Source organism: Cajanus cajan, chromosome 4 (genome assembly GCF_000230855.2).
Source record: "Cajanus cajan strain Asha chromosome 4, NIPB_CcT2T_4, whole genome shotgun sequence".
In the NCBI taxonomy this organism is placed as follows: domain Eukaryota; kingdom Viridiplantae; phylum Streptophyta; class Magnoliopsida; order Fabales; family Fabaceae; genus Cajanus; species Cajanus cajan.
This window is the reverse complement of record NC_138520.1, coordinates 65726676-65746008: the sequence shown is the minus strand read 5'-3', so window position 1 is coordinate 65746008 and position 19333 is coordinate 65726676. Positions and strand designations below refer to the sequence as shown.

The window sequence follows — 19333 nt, the reverse complement described above, 5'->3', positions numbered from 1 at the left end:
TGAGTCTATGATAGTTTTGGGAGATGCACAAAACTCTAACCCTATGGACACCATGACTAGCACGAAAAGCTTGCTCCAACGTTATTCGTGTGGACTAGGTAAAAGCACCATACTCTTTAATGCTTGGTAATCATCTTTTAACTGCATAAAGGATTATCCAAAAGGCATAAAACACACTACAAAGGTAAACTCTATAGTCTTAGTGTGATTCTAAGCAATGTGAATCATGAGAAAATATTAATCCACTAATGAGCTTTTTTTAATTAAAATTATTTTTGAAAACTACCCATAAAACATCAACACTGTTTTACCTCCATAACTTTCAAAACATTTTTTTCATTAATTTTTATTACACTTTCTAATTAACTACCTAAATTACTCACATCCATTGTTATCTACTTTCTCATATTTATTTTCAATTATTTTTTGTCATTTATTTTAAATTTATTTTTAAAAAAATTCACCGACATATGATGAAATGTTTTTTTTTACGCTTGTAAATATAAAATAGTTCATATATTATTATTATTTAACAACATTCTTTTAATAATTGTTTTAAATTGTTTCCTTTATGATTTTGTTATCACTGTAAGAAGACAATGAAGATTACCAATTTATATATCGATGGTAAAAAAATTAAATATTTATATATTAATTGTAACAAAATAAAAATTTTAATATTTATACAATTTAGATCCGAAAGTCTAGAATTACTAACATTTTAGTCCCTTTGTTAAACTTGGTTAACAGACAAACTAAATGTGAGTAATATAGGACTAGATTGTAAAAAAATAAAGTGCTTTTAGACTTTTAAAAACTAAATTATACAAAGACATACATTTAGCACTTGAAGTAAACAACGTTTTACATTGGGAAAACTTGGATATCTCTTTATTATTATTATTTTATAATGTTTTTGGAAATTTACGGGAAAATTTATAGATATTTCTTGCAAATTTTTAAATGGATTTAATTTTTCCTTTTTAATTTGAAAAAGAATCTATAGGAAAATTCACGAATAGTTCTTGCAACTTTATTTACTATTTTTTTAAAAAAAATCACTACTAATTCCTGTAAATATTCTCCTTATTCCGAAATTTATTTACTGGTTTTGATTATTTTATTTATAAAAAAATCGATCACCGGCAAATTTTCCTCAAATCTCATTAACACAAATAAGAAAGTAAAATAAAAAAAATAAAAAATAAAAAATAAAAAAGGGACTTCCTAATATTTGAAGGTGAGATTACTTCGTAATCTTTTAAATATATTAATAGTTTACAAGTTTAGTGCATTATATTATTTTTAATATATTAATAATGAATTTTTTTTCTAGTCTCACCTAAGTCACAAAAATCTTCGAGAAAAAAGTATGGTTGATTATGAGGATTTGAAGATTGTTCTTGGGGGTGGAATTGCTAGTGGACACACTTCCATGTCAGTAACCCTGATGATATTAATGCTAGAACTTTCAAAGAAGAAAATGTTGATTTTGGGATCGAAAACTTTTCATATGATCTTAACAATGATACATTCATAGTACTAAATCACTATGAACCATCTTACGAGCCTCCATCACCTTACCCAAGTATTTCACCACCTCAACCCCTTTTATGCTCAGAGGTTTACACTAAAAAACCAATTAATCGTAAGTGGAGTAGGCCTAAGTATGGGGGAGTTCTAACTCAGTTGAGAACAACACTCTAGCCAAAGTTTTAGAAAATCTATCTATTGGCATTAAGACTATAGCCATCAATTTTGAAAAAATGTTTAACTTGATGGAGAAAAGAGAAAGATACAAAGAGGCAAAGGAAAATATTTGGAGTGCTATAAAAGAGATTCCAAATTTGGATGATCAAACTCGCTACATGGTGACTGATTTGCTTGATACTAACACAAAAAGAGACTTTTTCTTGATGATGTCAATAGAAGAGCGCTCAAATTGGATAAAGTACAAGCTAGGATGAACAATATTATTTTGGTGTTATTTTGGTGCACTTGATTGAAGTATTTTCTTTATAATTTGGTTATGTATGAACACATGTTGGATTTGTCAAACTATATTGTTTTTGTGTTATTTTGGTTGCACTTGATTGAAGTGTTTGCTTTATATTTTGGTTGTGTATGAACACATTTTGGAATGGTGGAACTATATTGTTTTGATGTTATTTTGGTAGTACTTGATTGAAATATTTTAGCATGTTTTATTTTTGTTATTATATAATTATTTTTAGTTATATTGTTTTATATAGGTACAATGTCACATTCAAGCATGTATGAAAGTAGTGACATAGATGAAGAAGAAATGGGTGACGAAGAGATAGATTACGAAAAATTTAATGAGGCCATGTACGCATGTGTAATGGAAATTCATGCATTAACGCATGTGTTGATTCAATTTCTAGTTATGATACGTAATGAAAAAATTGAGCGTCCATTAAATTGACAAAGAATTATTAACATAAGAAATGACTATATACACCGAGCATTAAAAGATGATCCTACAATATTTTGACAAGTTTATAGGGTATATCCAGATGTGTTTCAAAAGTTATGTGCAATTTTTAGGGAAAAATACCTCTAGAGGATACACGATATATTTGTGTTGAAGAAATGTTTGTATCATTCCTACAAATTGGTCAGAATACTTGATATTGTGTAATTTGTAACATGTTTGGCCGATCACAATTTGCTACAAGTGAAAATTTTCACACGATTTTGAAGGCTTTGAATACAATAGCACCTACTTTGATGGATAAACCAGGATCAACTGTGCCAACTAAAATTAGAGAAAGCTCAAGGTTTTTCCTATTTTCAAGGTATATATTAATTATCTTACAATAAAAATTATAATTAAATTTGGCAGTACTATATCTATATTTTTCATACGATGAAGTGTTATATATGCTAAATTTTAGGATTGCATTAGAGTTATTGATTGGACACATATTTCAACAATGGTGAGGGGGTGAGATGTAAGTAATTATCGTAATCGTCATGGAAAAATATCACCAAATGTATTAGTTGCTTGTAATTTTGATTTGGAGTTCATGTACGTTCTTAGTGGGTGGAAAGGTTTGACTCATTATTCTAAGCTACTAAATGATGCTATAATAAGGAGGAATAGATTTAAAGTGGGTCAAGGTAAATGTTTATTCTTTAAATAATAATAATAATAATTATTATTATTATTATTATACTAATATTATATATATATATATATATATATATATATATATATATATATATATATATATATATTGCATGAGGAGGGTTATAATAACATGGTGTAACTTTTACTAATTATTATACCGTTCAATAACTTTATATTGAATGTGAATTTTGTAAATCCAACCGTTAGATTGAAAGTTTTTTACTCTTATATCATATATACAAAATTTTATATTAATCTAAGATAATTTGATAGTTCATTCTTATAAAACAAAATTGATGTAATATATTCATTTTAAAATATATTAAAATATGAACACTTTGATTACCTTGAAGTTGTTGTGCAATTTTAATAAAATTTGATATACACATATAAAGTAATATGAACTTTCAATTTAACGATTGAATTTACAAAATTTACATTTAATATAAAGTTATTGAGCGGTGTAATAGTTAGTAAAAGTTACACTAGTATTATTATAACCCTCCTCATATTGCGTATGTAATTAGGTAAATTTTTTTGGTGGATTGTGAATTTCCTAATCAACGTCAATTTTTAGCTTCATTTCGATGTGTAAGATATCATTTATAAGATTTTGCAGGTCAAGGTAAATGACCCTGAAAATGAGAAAGAATTATTCAATCTTCGTCATGCATCTTTAAAGAATGTGATCGAGAGAATATTTAGTATTTTTAAATCAAAGGTTCACAATTTTTAAGCCAACATTCCATTTTTATTTAAGACACAAGTATAACTTGTATTAGCATGTGCAACACTACATAACTTTCTTTGTAAATAATGTCATTTTGATGAATTTTCAATTGAACTAGTGGAAGAACCTTCATCGTTAATATTATCGATTAATGAGATCATAATTTTGAATCTATTATTCAAATTCAGGAACAAGAGCGAGAATACGTTAATTCTTGGAAGACTGATATAATTATGAATATGTGAATAAATATTATTTAGGGAGACATGATATTACGAAAAATTATTATTATTATTTATCTAAATATTATTATTTTTTATTATTTTTATCTTTAACTCTTTTTAAATTCAAATTTATAAAAAAAATTGAATTCTTATCATACATCGAAAATTCACAAAAATCTACAAAATTCACAAAGTCCCGCAAAATTCATTAAAATCTTGATTTAAAAGTCTTGGAAAATTTATTAAAATCATAATTTAAAGTCTTATAAAATCCTACAAAATTTTAAACATTATAAAAATCTGACAAAATCTTTTAAAATTAAAAAAATACAATTTCAACTAAAATAATTCTTTAAAATTCTAATCCAAGATCCGAATCCAATTCACTGCCTTGAGTGTTTCCCATTACACACTTCCAGTTCCCACTCGCGCCTCAAATGCAGCGATTGTACCCTGTAACTGCAAGCTATATATATATATATATATAGGGAGCGTATCAAGTGAGAAGTTTTTATTGTGAGAATGTGAGAAGGTGAAAATATAACCTTTAGATTAATTAAGTGAAAGAAAATTTGAGATTTAGTCAAATGAGAGAAAATTAATCTAAGGGTTATATTTCTACCTTCTCACAATAAAAACTTCTCACTTAATACGCTCCATATATATATATATATATATATATATATATATATATATATATATATATATATATATATATATTTCTCTTTCGTGTTTCAGTTTACACTTTTGCGTTTATCGCATAAATAATAATAACTGCTTCCATTGTTTCAGTTTAGCTACTCTCAGCATTGAACCCTCGTCTCCAGCGCCGCTTCAACCGTTCTCCAGCCACTTCAGGTAACTCGCATTGCCACCTTAACCCTCGCTCTGTGATTTAGGGTTTTTATTTCGAAGTTCATCTTGTGCATTGTTGAACCACTGGACCCTTCTTTGTTTTGTGCATTTGATTCTTACACGCATTTGAAAATCGTCAGATTACTTATGCGAAGCTATTCAAATTTTCAGATTAAGATTTCAAAGTATTTAGTTATTAATTTAATTTACGTAGCTGCCGAAGGGAGAAACATCGTTTATGCCGTCGCATAAATGGCTGGATTTCGGCGCTAATTAGGACTGTTATTAGGTTTCTTTGTGGTGTATTGCCGATGGATTTTTTTCTTTTTGCTTCCAGAGGATCTTTTTGTGTTTTGAAAACCTCGTGTTTTTGCAAGCAGAATCCTCGTGCCCTTTAGAATTGGAAATATGTTTCTCTAATTACTTTTTTAAATTTTGTTTTCTTTGATTGAATTCCGCAGTTGGTGATGATTCTTATATGCATCTGTAAATTTTCAATGTTCCTGAGCTGAGGCCGGAGTGATATTGTATTCATTGTGCGGGTAGTTTTGTGTAAGGTCCATTTGTGAATCAGGGAAATTAGGAAATGCCATTCTTTAAATTAGGAAATTAGTTTTGTGTTGATAGCGATTTTATTATTTTTATATATCATTGGGTTTGTGCACCTCACCTTGGTCTTGGTGTAGCAACTAGCTTGCGTTGTGACTGTGTTTGGAAACTCTTGGGGAGTTCAACTCTTGGGAAGTATTTAAATTCTTATTAATGTGTATTTATTATTAAATATTATTATATGTTGTTCATTTTCTTAATGGTTTTTAGGTATAAATGTTCAAATGTATGTTGTATGTTCAATTGTGTTGTTTCTCATTTAAGATAAATTAGAGCAATCTTTAATTTCTCGTATGAGATTTAATATAATGATCAAGTATAATTGATTAAAGTACTAATCATTGTATTGAATATTGAATTGTCCAATTTGGATAGTTTAGGAAGATATTTTTTCTTTACTTGATTAATAGGCACAAGTTAAATGTCGTATCTTAAATTTGATTAAATATTGGTTTGTTGCATTTCATTTTGACCTCTAGGTGAATACTTGATTTGATAGATGTGATGTCATCATGTTCATCTTGTGCACTTGGATACCAATGCAAAAAGATGCCAATAAAATTTGTAAAATTAAATATTGAGATTTATTGACTAAACTATTATTCAAGTTTAAAAAATACCTTGTTGAATGAGATTTTTTCTTGAATACTATATATAATTGAAGGTTGAGTTTTTTGTTGTTTGATTGATTCATTCATGTTTCTTATCCTGCTTTTTATTTTCTAACATTTGAAAAATACTTATCATAGAGTAATATTGGAGTTGGGCTAAAAATGGAAATGCCTACACACCGAACATGGATGTATAATAGGCTTTTTCGTGGTCGAAGGCGTTATACAACTGCATTTATGAAAGGCGTCAAAGAGTTTATTGATTTTGCTTGTCGGCAACCAAAGTATTTAAGTGAGGGTGTAATAAGGTGTCCATGTAAGCTATGCAAAAATAAGAAGCTTTTAACCCCAAACGAAGTAAATGCTCATATTCTTAAAAGGGGGTTTACACCTAGATATTTATATTGGATATTCCACGGAGAGAAAGTTCCTCATATTAATGATGATGTTGAGCATTCAGTGCTGCCCGGGTCTAAAAATACATCAGAGTTCTCTGCTGCCATTGCAATGTTAAGTTTAAAATCTAAACAAAACATGTCGCAGGCTTGCTTCAATGATCAAACAGAACTCACTCATTCTGAACCTCAACCTCAATCTACTCCACCTTCACTTCTACCTCAATCTAACCAATCTCAAAATATCCCTATTCAAGTCCTTTGTATGGAAGAATATCCAATGGTCAATGAAACCCCATCTTCTTCATCTCTTCATGTCAATGGAGGCATTAATCGGGAGAAAATCATGATATTCCCAGAAGGGGATGGGTAGGTCTTCTTATTTTCTTAGCATGTTATATGATTTTTAATTATTTTGATTTTTAATTATTCATCAATTTTTGTTGTTTTACATAGGTTTGATCATCATAAGTTGGTAATTGGGATGATAGCTTCAATTATACGTACTAACATGGAGGAAGCAAAACCATCATGGAAGCAGTTATCTATAGGTCAAAGAGATTCGTGGTTTAACATATTTAAGGTAATCAAATTTCAATGTTTGATTAAAGATGTTATATTTTTCATATTAATTTTTTAAAATGTGTCTAATTTAATCATTTTTTTCATTCTTGTCAAACAATGTAGTCAAAGTTTACATGGTCACCTCAATATAAGGATATGGTGCGGTGCAACTTTGAGAAAATGGGTTCAGCTAAAATGTCTCAATTAATGCAAGAAGTCCGAAAAAATTTAAATCAGAAACCAACTTGGATGGAAGATGGTGTGTGGGCACAATTGAAGGCACATTGGGAGTCCTCAAGTTTCAAAAACAAGTATGAAATAAATAAAAGAAACCGTGAGTCTATGGATGGTGCATCTCTTCACACTGGTGGATCAATTCCTCATCATTTGCATTGGAAGAGAATGGTACTATTAATTTACTATTTTATTTAATTATTTAGGTTTCAAAATTAATTGATATTAAAGTTTCTGTTTTCATTTATTACAGAAGGAGGCTAAAGAGACAGATCCATCATTGGCTGAGTTTTATTTTCATACTCATCGAAAAAAGGATCATAGTTGGGTGGGTCCTCAGGCAGAATCCGCTTATGTAAGTGTTATACTAATGAATGCATTTGAGACTTGTTTTATTTTTTATTTTGGTTATAATCTCAACGTTATGTTGCAAATTTTTGCCAATGTCAATGTTGTAATTCTTCTTTGTTTTTAAGAAATTAAGCATTTTCCGGCATAAGGTGCACTAACCAAAAGATTAATAATAAATCGAATAGTTGTAGTGTCTCTAGGATTTGGTTTTCACGACTAAAAAAATGTACTTAGAAAATTTCTCATGGAATTGTGCATTGATTAATTTTTGGTGCATTTGATTCTTATGCACATGCAGCGTTCGTATTGCCATGCTAAAGCCCTCGACTGAGCACCCTTAATATGTAGATCTTATTCTGGGTATGTTATTTATGGTTGAGGTCCCCATCGGCAAACTGAGGGTTCCAGCAATTAGCTTAGGTCATATAAGTAGAGCATTGGACCAAAGTGATATAACTTTTTTTATGGTACTCTAAATTTCCCCGCACTGATAAATCTTTGGGAAAATTTAATCCTTTCTATCTACTTCAATATGTATAGATTCTTTATGAATCTTTACACTCCATATTCATGCAGATAGAAAAAATGAGAAACTAAGAATTCGAGTGAATGAAAAAAGTGTGCTTGCATATTTTAATCCTTTTGCCAGAAAAAATAATATTGGATTCAACAGTTGCCCATAAGCATGTGCATCTCTGGGTGTGTCAAGAGTCAAGGATGTCTTATGCTGAAGTAAATATCTAAGGTTCAAACCTTTTCCATGTCACCACCAAAAAAAAAACTTTACTAAGTTAGTTCTAGGCTTAAGCAATAGTTAAATGAAGACATAGGTTCTACTTGGCATCCTCATGGTACATTCGTTAATGTTATTTACACATTCATGGATAAAGAATGACAACCTTCTTTTCAACATATTTTAAGATAGGGAAATCAGTGTGCGGATTGGATGACAAAATATGGAGTCTCCAATGATGCATCCTTATTTTTTTGGAATTCTTGTCCCTTTGGTCTTTCTCAGTTATTGATGGTAGACACCATGCAAATTGCTTTTATTAGGAGAGTTAGGAGTTAGTGTCCATTCATTTCTTTCTTTCGTTGTACTTTTCATAATGATCAAAATAAATGAAGACATAGTCACTACACTACATGCGTAATAAATTTTTTTCTAATTTCTATTAGTACATTATACAAGTTTGGCAGAGTTGATACCATAATCCACATGATGGGAGCTTCATGAATAAATAATAGCTAACATTATAGGACTCTGATTTGGATAGCTTAATGATTAAATAGAGCAAAAATTGGCGTTAAACCTCCATGGTAGAAGTTCCACCAAAGATTATGACACAATAGTCCTGATTCATTTGTGATATAGGTCTGGAGATTCGACAAAAAGTAACCTCTTTATTCTATTTGTTGTTCCATTCTACTAAGCCTTTATTTACTTAATTTGCTGTTCTTTAGATTCTAACTATATGCAGAGCAGATCCGATGTTACGAGGCAGATCCAATTTTATCAGCCCCTCATAACATTTAGAACACATGCATTTATTGAATAACGTGCTATTTGAATACCCCCTGGGCAGGTACACATGGACATTTGGTTATCTTTTTGAGCAGCATATTGTCAATATGTATATACACATAGATGTGTGATTCTTGAAGGGATGAACTAACCTTTTCTACTCTGAGCCAATGACACATTTAAGTATGTTTGGTCTGACCTGATACTGGTGCCCCTTTTGTTATACCACAATCATCTTGACTCATGACATGATAAAATATAGAATTATATTTGTCCCTTTTTTTCAAAATTATAATGCTTGTTTGTTGCTATAAACCTTTAGTTTTATGTTAATATTTGATCTGAAAAGATGATATTTTACTCATGTTACTATTTTACTATGATGTAGGAGAATTCTGAACAGAGGAAACTTGAGTTATCTTCTCAGAGTTCAACATTTAATTCGGGGGAGGATGGAGTTGATAGTCAACAGTCCATAGATCATATGCCTTTAGACTTTGATATATCGGTAGCTTCAGTTGGAAAGAAAAAAAGGAGGATCTTTGGCCTTGGATCCATAGACAAAACATTATTTACATCCTCAAGTCAACCAATAAAGCTTTCTGCTAATTCAGAGGAGGTTGATGTTTTAAGAAATCAGATTCAGGCATTAAATGATGAATCACTACAAAAGCAAGAAAAGAAGAAACTAAAGATGAGACAGGAATCGACTCAGACCAAAAAACAAGGATTCATTGGCAAAACATTTACATCCAGAAGTCAAACAATGAAGCTTTCCGCAAATTCAGAGGAGGTTGATGTTTTAAGAAATCAGATTAAGGCATTAAATGAAGCACTACATAGACACGAACAAGAGATGCTAGACATGAGACAGGAGTTGACTGAGACCAAAAACCAAGTAGCAGCTTTAAGGCAACACTTAGGACTTGTTGGTTCTTTTTCTCATCCATCTTCATCACCTCAACACAGCGGTGTAAATGATGACGATGACAGTGACACTGTTAGTGATGACAGTGATACCATTAGTGATCATACTGGATAGGGTATTTGATTTCTTGCTGCATTTTTTTAAAGAGGTTTGCTGCCTTAACATACTTTATTCAGTTGGTTGTAATTTCTTTATTTGTTTTGAAAGAGATGTGTTGCCTTAACATACTCTATCTGGTTGGATGTAATGTCTTCATTTTTTCTTTTATTATGATGCAGGGCATGGTCGGCTCAGAGCCGTAGTTATCTGCTTCAGCTTGTTGCTACATCTTGCAGAAATTTTTACTTTTTCTTTCAACTTCTGTCTTTTAGCACATTTTAGCACTAGACCTTAGGCTAGGCAAGAAGTATACTGTACAGTACTGGCATAGTGATGGATTCCAATTAGACCTTTATTTTTTTTGGAGCAGAGGGTTCCTGCAGTTGCTACCAAATTCACGTTCCTAATTCAGTATCCTTCAACACTTAACACTAGCATGTCATTATTATTTTTACGGCAACTTGATTTGGGCCAATATAACTGGATTCTTTTACTCAATCAATATTTGGCATGTTATTATATACTCTGAAATTAAAAATTAGGGTATTAAAATTGTGGAAAGAGTATTATAGAACGTTTAAAGTGTATAATATAAAATATATCTATATGAGGAGGGCTCAAATGACACCGCTCAATAATTTTATATTAATTGCAAATTTTGTAAATCTAATAATTTTATATTAATTGCAAATTTTGTAAATCTAACCGTTAGATTGAAAATTCATATCACTTTATATGTGTATATCAAATTTTGTTAAAATTGAACAATTTAAAGGTGATCAAAGTGTTCATATTTTAGTATATTTTCAAATGAATATATTACGTCAACTTTGTTTTATAAGAATGAAGTATTAAATTATCTTGGATTAATATAAAATTTTGTATATATGATCTAAGTGATATGAACTTTCAATCTAACGGTTGGATTTATAAAATTTATAATTAATACTCCCTCCGTTTTTTTTTCATAGTCGTTTAAGGTTTTGCACGGGATTTAAGGAAATCATTGATATTTTAGTTTTCAAAAATGTTTATTACTTACTTTTCAATTTTACCCTTTATTTTTTTTTGCATTTTTTAGACTGTTGAACTACTCCATTAAATAGTTGTCCTTTTTTTTTTGTTTTTTATAGTATTTTGTTGGGAACATATTGCTCTTATAAATGCACATTAACTTTATATGAGTAGTTGGAGAAAAATTAGGTAGACATTAAAAATAAATACACACATTGTTCAGGAAACATGTATTAATTATCAAGGGTAAAAATAGAAGAAAAAAATTAATAACTCATTGATTTTAGTAATATGACAATGAAAAAAAATAACAAACTCTGACAACACGACTATGAAAAAAAAACGGAGGGAGTATAAAGTTATTGAGCGGTGTAACACTTAATAAAAGTTATACCGGTGTCGTTTGAACTCTCTTCTATATATATATATATATGAGGAGAGATTCTTTTACTCCATCAGTAAGTAGACTTACTCCGTTCAATAATTTAAAATTTTGAAAATCATTTGATACTTCATTTTATTAAATTCAAATTGACGGATAATTATAAAATTATTTTATACATTGATTCGAATTAATGAAATCAAGTATCAAATAATTTTTAAATTTTTTAAAACTTTGCAGATTTGATCTATACATTAAGAACTTTAAATTAAATGGCTGGATCGTTGAAATTTGATATAGAATATGAGTTATTGAACGGAGTAAGTCTAGGTAGATTTACTCCTAGAGTAAAAGGATCCCTCATATATATATATATATATATATAGGGGAATGCTAATATACTCCCACCTATTTTTTAGTTGAAGTATGTTAGCAATTTACACCAAAATTTAACTCATTTATCTAAATCATTTCTCTCTCATATTAAATTTGCTTTCCAACCCATTTCTCTTTCTTATTAAATTCCTTCTTTAACTCATTTATGTCTCTTATTAAATTTTCTTTTCTCTCACATTTCATGATGTCTCCCTTCTCTCTCTCTGAACAAATAAAAAACTAATTAATAAAAAAAATGAGTTGGAGAATGAAGTTAATAAAAGAGAGAAAATATTTTATTTTTAAAAAAAAATTATATTAAATTATTATAATATCCTTTATACAAATTAACCAAATCAAAAGAAATTAATGATTTTTTTGTCTTAAAATTTTGGTGTAGATTGCTAACATAATCTAACTAAAAAATATGTGAGAGTATATTAGCATTCCCCGTGTATATATATATATATATATATATATATAAAACTCAGATATGATGGCACTCCAACTGCGATCAAATCTATCTAAATCATTTAAGGATTAGGGCCTATTTGGTTAAAAAAAAAAAAAAAAAAAAGAGAGAGACAGAGAAGGGTTTGAACTTTGAAGATGCGAAAGAATAAATGTGTAAAATCTCAAAAGTAACTTGAGAAAAAAAAAAAGGATAAAGCATTTAAATAATTTTATATGCCAAAAATAAAGATGAGAGATGTATCTAATGAATATTGTAAATAACAAGTTTGGATACAAATGTACCTTTAGTCCTTCATATGCAGAAATTGTGCAATTTCAACCTTTAATCGAGTAGAATTAAATCTCCCAGTTATTATAATTTTGAAGTTTTAGTCTTTCCATCTGCATTTCGTTAAAATCCTAATAGTTTTTTTTTCCAACGTGACACTAGTGAATTATATTTATTAAAATAAGTTATATATAAATATACTAATAATATTATTAAAAATTAATATTAACAATATATATAAAAAAATATTTAGTAATAATAAATATATATTATTTAATACATAAATAATGATAATTATAATCTACATAATTTAAATAAGTCAACAATTATATAATTTTAAAATACTAACAACAATATATTAATATACTAATAATATTATCTGTAAAAGCTAGATGAATGAAGCATCCTTGAGGAAGAACAAGCATGGATCAACAATAATAATATCCGATTTGCTGTTATCCTCATCCCATCCTACTTGGAATCTTAGATCATCTGTATTCTTGATAGTATCAAAAAAACAAGATTTTATATATCTCTTGACTATGTATGTACATGGGCATGCAGCCAAAACAGTGCAAAACCCAGGTTTATGGTCATCTAATGCTCGAGTACAGGCTTCCTACGTGTTTCTCTGAAGGGTATATCTCCACTGAGAACAGAACTGATGAAATTCTCTATCTCTTCTATGCTCATTTCATCCATAAATACACTGTACTTCCCTCTCCGAGGTTTGTAGGCAATTAACAACTGATTTGATGATTTAAAACCTTTTTTATCAAATGCATTTAGAAATGACTGTTGCTTTGCAGCATCCAAGAGAGCATAGGAAATTGAGTCCCTAGAACTGCTGGATCCATGATTCGGTCGTCTTGACAAAGATTTCTGAGAGACCTGAAAAGTTTCACCAATGCTCACTTTTAAGACGTTGCACAAGAAAAACATAACATACACAATCTGATTAGATAAACTTATTCAGAAATACGAGAAACAAAAAGTGAAATTAACTTTTACAGTTAAAATTAGTTTATGTACAAGTTAAAAATAAAATTTTGAAAAAATTATATAAGAAAATTTCTACAAATTAATTTATATATAAGTTAATTTAAACTTATGAAAAAAATTATTTTATTTTCTCTTTTTATTTTTTTCTTCAAATTCTTCTGAAAAAGTTTATATCCAAATGGGCCAAGTACATGAAATGTACACTTACCAAAGAGAGGATTGATTCTAGCTTTTCTTTAGCTTTAGAAGATCTGAAGGCACCAATTATGCAGACTGGAGTTTTCTCACCACAAAGAGCCTCAAAGTTTGACCGAGAAAGTAATGGTATGCGTCCCTCATCTGAATCAGTTTGTGCCTTCTTAGCCTGACCTGATGCTTCCTTTTTACTTACTTTTTCAAAATAATCAAGTGTGTTACTAAGATCAAGAACTGCAGATTTTAAATCTTTTACAGAAATCCCAGTTTTCAGAACAAGCTTTTTTCCATTAGGTAGCCAACCTACAATAGCTGGAAGTGCATCAACTCCTAGAACTTTCACTCTTGGATCAGAAACATCATGAACCTACAAATCATTAAAACTTACCCTTTAGAAAAAGTACAAGGCTTTCACTATATGTCTTAAGAAAGAAATTAACAGAGAAAAAGAATGTGTTTCACAACCAGCATTTACATACCTCTGCATCACTGAAAGTAATGCGGTTGTGATACAAGCCACTAAGAACACGCCAAATTACAGGAGTGTCTTTCTTGGTGGAGAGAAGCAGCACCCTAGGCAACTTGGCAGTAGTGCTGTATTGATCAACATGATTCAAGTCAGTTCGTTTTGAAAACCTTGGCAAGTGTTCTTGACAGAAAGACTTCAAATTCTTAACACCCAAGTCTCCACTGTACTCCACCAAAGAACCTTTTTCATTCTCCTTGTAAGAAAAAGCAAAAATCCTTGGAGCTCTACGTGGATATATGCCAAGCTCTTTACAGAATGAGTCTTCCTTTTCACAGTTAATGCTTCCAACCTGTTACGCAAAAGAGATATGTAAACCATGCCAACTCCAAAACAATCAATGAAATGAAAAATTACAAAAGGATAAAATATGTTTTAATTCATGTAAATATGGCTAAACTTTATTTTATCCCTACAAAAGTTTTTTTTTTTTTTTTCCTAGTCTTCATTATCACCACTTAGTGATGATGTAATATGCACCTAAAATGTTGTTTCAAAATGACTGATATAACATGCAGTATGGGCATGTCATGCCAACACTGAGGAACCATTTTCAAAAGAAAAATTAAATTTATGAAGGAGCAAAACCAGCAAAAAAATAAAACTAAAGAACTAAAACCAAATTCAGCCATATTTGCAAATACTGAATATATATACTTTAAGCCAATAAAAAACTAAATAAGAACCTTCAAAGCTCCTTGCAATGAACTGGCAACCTCCTCTATAGTGGACTCAAAGTATTGAATATTCTTTGATGATGGTATATAAGATAACAAAAGCCAAGTCATCCCTGCACTTTCTATTTCTTTCTTGTAGATATTTGAATTTATAGCTCTAAGACTTTTGGGAGAACTCTTGGACCCAGATTGAGAACTACTTGAACTGCCAAAACCACCAAACTGTTTTCCACCACCACCAAAAAAACTGCCAAAAAGATCATCCAAACCAAATCCAAAAGGATTTGAATCACCCGAGCTGCCAAAGGAAAAGGAGAATGATTTAGATCCTTCCTGATCACCCATTCCCTGCCAGTCCCCCCCAGGTTTGAAGTTAAAATTGCCTTGTCCAGGACCACCCCCTGTAAAATAAGTATATCCACCCTGGCCTCCAGGATGGCCACCTTGAAATCCAGGATTTCCTTTCTCATCTCCATACATGTCATAATTCTTTCTCTTCTCTTCATCCGATAAAATCTCATATGCTGTTGAAAGAAAAGAAATACACACATGAATATCCTCACACAAGGTAAAGGTGGATAGCAACTAAAATAATATGAATACAAACTAAAATGGAATGTTTTTAACTATAAGGACTAAAATGTAGAATGTGTGAAACTATAGAAACCAAAAGGGTAATTAAACCATAATTAATTACTCCATCTGTTATCTATTATAAAGAAGAAAAAAACAAACATTTTTAATTTTCAATATGAACAAATTTCAACTATTTTATCTCATTTAATGCTACTTCTTCTAAAATATCCCTCTTTTAAAGGTTTCAATTGCACTAGTTCTTTTTGCCATTTATGAGATGGGTAATTTAGAAAAAATATTATAAAATTAGTAATTTAATGTATATAACTAATGTCTTTACTATACATAAATAGAGAACAGAGGGAGTATAGTATCAATTCTCTGTTCCAGTAAATGAGTTCGTGTATGTGAGGATGGGTAGGTAGGAGTAGGAGTGAGATAGGGCAACTTTCAATACCGTTATTGATCTGAGAAAACTTCTCTTGTGCACTCTTGGCTTTGTTCTTGTCAGGGTGATACTGGAGAGAGAGTCTGAAAAACAAAATGAGTCAAGTCAATAAAGAAAATCATATTGGATTTATATGATGAAACGTAACAAACAAGAATACCAAGTTTACATACTTGTGAAATGCCTTCTGTATTTCCCGCTGACTTGCATTTTTATCAACCCCAAGAACCTGATAAAATTGAAGAATGTACAATCAGTTCATGCACTAAAAAACAAAAAAAAACATATATATATACATAAAAATCCCTTTTCTCTCTCCATCTTGATTCTTGATGTCGCTTGAAACAGAAAAATATCAACCTTTACTCATTCAGATTCTGAACTTACAATCCAAGTGAAGACAAAAACTTGTAGGCGAATATCTTCAATTTAAATACACACACACATTGACAGAACAAGATTGCCATTGCTTGATACGATCAAGCCAAGAAGCAAAAACCAAACTTTGGTAATGTGATTAACAAAAGTCAAAATCAGGTGAGCCGAAACCCCAATTTCCCAAATGAACCCCCAAATTCATCAACTTTAAAAAGAACCCAAATTGAGTATTCAATATAGCAGCCAAAATTTAAGCAGGGTACCAAATTCCCATTTCCCAAGAATGTAATGCAATGCAATGCAACTAATCCACCAATCAATCCTTTTAAAATAACACAAATTCAACAGCTTTCCACCATTTTCACCACAAATTCAACTAAACTAGAAAAAAAAAAAAAAAAAAAAAAAAAAAAAAAAAACGAAAGTGTTGTATTCTAACCTTGTAGGGGTCGATGGTTTTGGCCTCGAATTGTGATAAGCTTGCGAGGAAACAGAGCGAGGCCACGAAGATGAACCGAGTAGAGGGCAAAGGGGTCCTCATAATGGGATCCAAATATGTCGCCGGAGGAGAGTTTGAAATCGGTAACGGTGACGGAATGGCGCTGTTAGCGTGTAAATAGAATTCGCGGGAGAGGGTCGAGATGCTTCGAGGTTAAGGCCTTTAGTACACGTGGCACTGTCATGTATCACCACGAGTGTTGGCCAATCAGATTTCAGACTTTCCAACATCTCATGTCATCCATAGCAAAACAATTTCTTCTTTGAGTTACAATTTTTTTAAAAAAACTAAATATGCTGTAATTGACTTCTTAGTATAAAAAGCAATTCCTTAATTATGATGACCCGTGGAGAAGAGGTACTTGGTGTATTTCTCTATTTTGTTAAATAAAAAAAACAAAGAAAAGTTATATGAGTAATGGATAAATAACGGCTTTTTCACCTCAATAAAATAAAATAAAAAATTAATTTTTAAAACAAATTATTTAAGAAATAATTTATTAAAATAAATTGCTTTAGTTACGTGAATACGCAGAAACATCATTGACTCCAATGTCTTGCATGCACGCAAAAAACGTTACAATTGGTGATACACTACATGCAAAAACTCTGAAGTGAAAGATGTCACGGGACATGATATCTTCCATGTAATGTATGTAGAACATGTCAGGGGGCCTGACACCTTTCGTGCAACAGTCACCTCCATATAAGGTTACAGGCTTGTGTAGTGTGTATGATGAACACGTCAGGGGACTTGACGCCTTCTATGCAATGGTCACCTCCTTGCAGGGTCATGATGTAGCATGCATGCAGGTTTGTAGGCTCCTTGTTGTAGTGTGCAGAGAACCAAAAATGTCATGATGCATCACACCACCTATATACGTAGTGCTTGTTTCGGGTGATTTACTGTTTACGAGCAACGAAAGGCGAGAAAAGTTGACGTTTGTTTCTACCGATTTGCGACGATGGAAAGGCGAAGAAAAGCGAGGAGAAGCACTGTTGCTCTCCTCGCACGAGAGGGAAGAAAAGAGGTGAAAGACACGTAGGATTTGTGAAAATCCAAAAATGCCCCTCCCATGCATGTGCCATGCAGCAGAGGATTCACGTTCAACGAAGGAGCATAATCGATTGGCCACATAATCGATTATGCAGGGTATTTTCGCTGCTAGTGAAAATCGGAACGGCCCCGGAACGGCCCGTTCCAAAAATGCATGTTATGAGAAAAATAAGAAAGCAGAACGGGCCGTTCCAATTTTGGAACGGGCCGTTCCACTTTTGGAACGGGCCGTTCCACTTTTGGAACGGGACGTTCCACTTTTGGCCTTTGCGTAGTACTTTATAACCCCAGAACGGCCGTTCCACTTTCGAAACGGGCCGTTCTGGGCACATTAATTTTTTTTTAATACGTGTATATATATATATATATATATATATAATATTAATATTTAATTTATAATACCTTAAATTAAATATAATTATTTAATATTAATATTTAATATATATATATATATAAATTAATATTAATATTAAATAATTATATTTAATTTAAGGTATTATATATTAAATATTAACATCAAAAAGTGGAAATATAAAAAAAATAAAGTAAAACATGTTTATAAAATTATAATAATAACACTTTCATAAACATTAATAAAATAATGTTACAAAATATAATTATCATAATATATTTTTGTTATTATTATTTATTATTATAAATATTATTATTTTTATTTTTATTAATATTAATATTATTATTTATTATAATTAGTATCATTATTATTTATTATGATTCTTATTATTTTTCTAATATTTATTATTATTCTTATCATTATTTATTATTTTTTAGTAAATAAACCCTATTAATATAATTTTATTGTAATTATTATTAATTACAATAAATAATATTATACTCATTTTTAATCCAAGGGTAAAAGTGTAAATTATATATTCATCTCTTAAATTTTTATTTTTTATCTATCATTAAATTTAAAGCAAATATTTAAATTAATTTATTTTTAAATTAATTTTTTATAATTTTTTTAGTTAAAATTTATATATTTATCTTTTAATTATAATAATTATAAAAAAATTTAACCTAAGGGCAAAATAGTAATCTTTCACAACTATTAATTAAAAAAATTATTTTTATCTATCACATCAATCAATTCATTCACAAACTTTCACAAACTTTCTCTACACTTTCCACTCACTTTCCCTTAATCCAATCAACCTCATTTTCCA

General features: G+C 30.2%; 2 protein-coding genes across 3 annotated transcripts; one reads left to right on the top strand and one right to left on the bottom strand.

The window, feature by feature from the left end:
• Positions 1–4823: 4823 nt before the first annotated feature.
• On the top strand, positions 4824–10781 carry LOC109815408 (uncharacterized). 2 transcript variants are annotated; one of them, XM_083072833.1, is made up of 7 exons: positions 4824–4966; positions 6322–6947; positions 7035–7161; positions 7266–7547; positions 7630–7731; positions 9641–10328; positions 10459–10781. In XM_083072833.1, exons 2-6 carry the CDS (start codon positions 6346–6348, stop codon positions 10292–10294), a joined length of 1767 nt encoding a protein of 588 aa, XP_082928959.1. In that variant the 5' UTR covers positions 4824–4966; positions 6322–6345; the 3' UTR covers positions 10295–10328; positions 10459–10781. The 2 variants fall into 2 exon arrangements, with proteins under 2 accessions (XP_082928959.1, XP_029130611.1); XM_029274778.2 differs by having other exon boundaries at positions 9641–10781.
• A 2365-nt stretch (positions 10782–13146) lies between these two features.
• Positions 13147–17268, bottom strand: ATERDJ3A (DNAJ heat shock N-terminal domain-containing protein). The gene is made up of 7 exons (XM_020380119.3): positions 17034–17268; positions 16390–16445; positions 16226–16299; positions 15202–15716; positions 14469–14807; positions 14003–14356; positions 13147–13683 (listed from the first exon to the last, which is right to left on the bottom strand). Exons 1-7 carry the CDS (start codon positions 17133–17135, stop codon positions 13390–13392), a joined length of 1734 nt encoding a protein of 577 aa, XP_020235708.1. The 5' UTR covers positions 17136–17268; the 3' UTR covers positions 13147–13389.
• Between the last annotated feature and the right edge of the window lie 2065 nt (positions 17269–19333).

Bases quoted from the DNA above. Each gene is read 5' to 3' on its own strand.
- ATERDJ3A (XM_020380119.3), bottom strand. From the start codon at position 17,135: ATGAGGACCCCTTTGCCCTCTACTCGGTTCATCTTCGTGGCCTCGCTC. The intron at 16,300-16,389 runs GTATGTAAACTT...TTTGTTTTTCAG, and splicing joins ATACAGAAGGCATTTCACAA to ACTCTCTCTCCAGTATCACC. The intron at 14,357-14,468 runs GTATGTAAATGC...AATGATTTGTAG, and splicing joins TTACTTTCAGTGATGCAGAG to GTTCATGATGTTTCTGATCC.
- LOC109815408 (XM_083072833.1), top strand. From the start codon at position 6,346: ATGGAAATGCCTACACACCGAACATGGATGTATAATAGGCTTTTTCGT. The intron at 7,162-7,265 runs GTAATCAAATTT...CAAACAATGTAG, and splicing joins CGTGGTTTAACATATTTAAG to TCAAAGTTTACATGGTCACC. The intron at 7,732-9,640 runs GTAAGTGTTATA...ACTATGATGTAG, and splicing joins CTCAGGCAGAATCCGCTTAT to GAGAATTCTGAACAGAGGAA.